This window comes from Rhinopithecus bieti, unplaced genomic scaffold, assembly GCF_001698545.2.
Source record: "Rhinopithecus bieti isolate Rb0 unplaced genomic scaffold, ASM169854v2 scaffold_315, whole genome shotgun sequence".
NCBI classification, from domain to species: domain Eukaryota; kingdom Metazoa; phylum Chordata; class Mammalia; order Primates; family Cercopithecidae; genus Rhinopithecus; species Rhinopithecus bieti.
In genome coordinates, this window is record NW_016803481.1 from 1,491,416 (window position 1) to 1,495,712 (window position 4,297).

General features: G+C 42.0%; 1 protein-coding gene across 1 annotated transcript in view; it reads left to right on the forward strand.

Moving 5' to 3' along the window:
- Positions 1-4,297, forward strand: part of FBXO16 (F-box protein 16) — a 77,693-nt gene that overhangs the window by 34,481 nt on the left and 38,915 nt on the right. The window contains exon 4 of the mRNA XM_017884356.1: positions 2,734-2,940. Coding sequence (XP_017739845.1) covers positions 2,734-2,940 — 207 coding nt within the window. The remainder of the gene's footprint in view (positions 1-2,733; positions 2,941-4,297) is intronic.

Below are 4,297 nucleotides of genomic sequence, written 5' to 3' on the forward strand. Positions count from 1 at the left end.
ATTTTTTTTTTTTGAGACGAAGTTTTTGCTCTTGTTGCCCAGGCTGGAGTGTGATGGCACGATCTCGGCTCACTGCAACCTCCGCCTCCCGGGTTCAAGCAGTTCTCCTGCCTCAGACTCCTGAATAGCTGGGATTACAGGCATGTACCACCATGCCCAGCTAATTTTCTGTTTTCAGTAGAGATGGGGTTTCTCCATGTTGGTCAGGCTGGTCTCGAACTCCTGACCTCACATGATCCACCAGCCTCGGCCTCCCAAAGTGCTGGGATTACAGGCGTGAGCCACCGAGCCTCTACTGTTAAAATTTATGGAAGGCCATTTTTTGGACTGAGCTCCTATACTAGGCCCCAACAGACCAAACTAACCCGGAATGGAGGCACTCTCATGTAATCAAACTGAACTTTGAAAAGGGCCAGTTTAAATTAAAAATGAAAAACAGGACCAAACAAACAAACCCAAAACAGGAGATTCACAGCCACCAATCTGGAAGGTCCCAGTTTATCTGAACTGGCATAAGAAAGTCCCCTCTGTGTTAATCTTTTGAGGAAAATAACTCTGAAATAATCAATCCACTTTTTGTTCCTTATTTCTCCTTTTTTAAAATTTAATTTATTGGCCGGGCGCGGTGGCTCAAGCCTGTAATCCCAGCACCTTTGGAGGCCGAGACGGGCGGATCACGAGGGCACGAGATTGAGACCATCCTGGCTAACACGGTGAAACCCCGTCTCTACTAAAAAATACAGAAAACTAGCCGGGCAAGGTGGCGAGCGCCTGTAGTCCCAGCTACTCGGGAGGCTGAGGCAGGAGAATGGTGTGAACCCGGGAGGCGGAGCTTGCAGTGAGCTGAGATCCGGCCACTGCACTCCAGCCTGGGCGACAGAGCGAAACTCCGTCTCAAAAAAAAAAAAAAAATTTACTTTATTATTATTATTATTCTGTAACAGGGTCTCTCTCTGTTGCCCAGGCCAGAGTGCAATGGCATGACCATAGCTCACTGCAGACTCCGCCACCTGGGCTCAAGCAATTCTCCCACCTCAACCTGCCGAGTTTCTGGGACCACAGTTGTACACCACCATACCCGACTAACTTTTTATTCTTTTGTACAGATGGGGTGTTGCTCAGGCTGGTTTCAAATTCCTGGGCTCAAGAGATTCTCCTACCTCTGCCTCCCAAAGTGCTGAGATTACAGACATGAGCCACCGCACTGGGCCTATTTCTGCTTTCTTCAACGCTTTTCCCACCCTGAAGCCAACCAACCTCCTCTGCTCAACTCTGAGGACCTGTTATCTGTTCTTTTGATGGGATGCTGCCTGATTCATGAATCGCTAATAAAAGCCAATTAGATTTTTAAACGTAATTTGTTGACATTTTGTTTTTTAACACTACTAATTAAAAAAAAAAAATCAAGTTGACCCTTGAGAAGCCAAAAAGAAAAAAAAAATGAAATTAAATTTAAAATATATTGTATAACTATAATGAAGTTAACTTGTTGTAAGGCTTGCAAAAAATACATTTTCCTTTACATGCCTTTTAGGTAGTCGGTGTATTTTATGATTACGACTAAAAGACTATAAACAGATTATAAAATTCTGTTTATAGTCAGGTGTGGTGGCTCACGCCTGTAGTCTCAGCACTTTGGGAGTCCAAGGTGGTTGGATCACGAGGTCAGAAGTTCGAGACCAACCTGACCAACATGGTGAAACCTTGTCTCTACTAAAAATACTAAAGTTAGCCAGGTGCGGTGGTGTGTGCCTGTAATCCCAGCTACTCGGGAGGCTGAGGCCAGAGAATCACTTGAACCCACAAAGTGGAGGTTGCAGTGAGCCGAGATTGCACCACTGCACTCCAGTCTGGGCGACACAGCAAGACTCCATCTCAAAAAAAAAAAAAAATCTGTTTATAACTGTATCTGAAATGCAATAATATGCAAAAATACAGCCAGCTGAAACTTCCCTATTTTCTCTTCCCCAATGGGCCAGGGAAGAAAGGAGATTTAGACTTCCAGTGAAGTGGCTCACTGAGCTGATAGGTGTTCTTTCCTTCCTCTCTGTTGGTTTTGGGCAGTCCCAAGGTGCTCATCCTTGGTCATTCCCTGATCTTGGGTGTTGTTCAGGGCAATCTCTGAGGAAAATTGTGAGGTAGCCAATTGTTGGATGTACCCTGGCTTCCTTTGGCATTCACTTCCTCTCTTCAAGTCCTCCTTTATCAACACATCCTCTCCAATCATATCAGTCATTTACATACTAGTGAGAATTGACCCCAGTATACTTTCCTTCTCAGGGATATTTGCTTGTAATACTTTATCTCCAATTGTGAATACAAGGGTTTGTTTCTGGTCCTGCTGTTTTAAGCCCTGATGGGATAATGCAGAAACTATTTGCAGGGAGGAGCTGCGCAGTTATTTTCCCTTAAAATTGTCTTTTATAAGCAGATATATTCTCAGTTTGTGAATATGGGCAGCTCCCAATTTATTGTTCATATGTGACTGCAAGTTTTGAGGTCACATGCACTTCTGTGTACACACTTAGGTCATGCACATGCTGCCATATAAATGTGAGAGAAGACAGGTGGCAAAGCATGGAATTTGCTGATGGGGGAAATAAATACTTGATTTGCACTAGAAATAAATTACTAAACTCCCTTTCTGTGCCATTGTCATCTCTTACTTGTAATGAATCTGCTATCAGACCAAACCTGGAGCTTTATACATTTTGCTTTCTTTTGTTTTTCCAGTTTGACAAATGGACAGACTCTCAAAGAAGAAGAATCCTCACAGGCCTGTTGGAGCGCTGCTCGCTGTCCCAGCAAAAGTTCTGCTGTCGAAAGCTTCAAGAGAAAATTCCAGCAGAAGCCCTGGACTTTACAACCAAGCTTCCAAGGGTGTTATCTTTATACATCTTTTCTTTCCTGGACCCCCGGAGCCTTTGTCGTTGTGCACAGGTAAAGGCAAGGAAGGGGTATGTGGTGTTTTCTGAGGACAGCCTTAGGAAACTTGAAACTAGAAGTAGTTAAGGGGAAACACACACATACACACAAACACAGATATATACACAAACACACTCATATACACACAAATGTACACACACACATACACACACATACAAACATATACACATACACACAATTACACACAAATACACACAAACACAAAGACACACACAAATATACATACACAAACACACATACATATATACACACACACATACAAACATACACACATATACACACACAAATACATATGCACACAAACACAAACACGTGTACACACATACACATACACAGACACACAGATAAACACAAACACGCATACATACACAAACATATACACACAAACACACATACACACACATACATATACACACACACACACAAAACTAAGAAAGAGATGGGAAGATCAGTATGTTTGTACATTTGTATTAACCTTCACCATCTTTGTGTCCAACTCTGTTTAGAACTCAAATGGGGAAAAAAGTATAAGCCACATTAGTATACAACAAAGAAGTATTAGCTAGTTGGGGAATTACATATACATGTAAGAAATGGTTCGTCAGCAGGATGGTCTTATACTGTACGGCATTCAGTTGCAATAAAGTCCTCAATTGCACAGTGCAGGTCATTCATAAATAAAAAACTCAAAATAAGGACCTAATGAGATATGTACAAAAGAAAATGAGACTGAAAGAGATCCAAGTGGGCAGGTGTGCTCATACAGGCCTTGGAAAAGGAGGTAATTGTTATTATTTTTTTCCTTTACAAGTAATTCCGTCCTGTATTAAAGTGAAGTTAAATTATTTTAGATATAAAACTGGTAGTTATTTTGTTGAGTCTTTTCATAGAGTCTGGAAAGACTGGAAATTACCTGCCAGTGTGCATTCATATATGTGTGACTTGTTAACTTGAGTTTTTAAAATTAAGAAAATGAATGCAGGAGGAAAGATGGATCCAGGTGTGGTGGCTCACACCTGTAATCCCAGCACTTTGGGAGGCCAAGGTGGGAGGATTGTCTGAGCCTAGGAGATCAAGACTAACCTGGGCAACATAAGGAGACCTCATCTTTACAAAACATTTTAAAATTAGGTGGGTGTGGTGACGTGTGCCTGTGGTCCCAGCTACTTGGGAGGCTGAAATGGGAGGATTACTTGAACCCAGAAGGTTGAGGCTTCAGTGAGCTGTGACTGTGCCACTACACTACAGCCTGGGCAACATAGTGAGACTCTGTCTCAAAAAAAATGTATTATTCAATAAATGTTATAGGGACAATTGAGCAACTCTCTGGAAAAAAAAAAAAAAAAAAAAA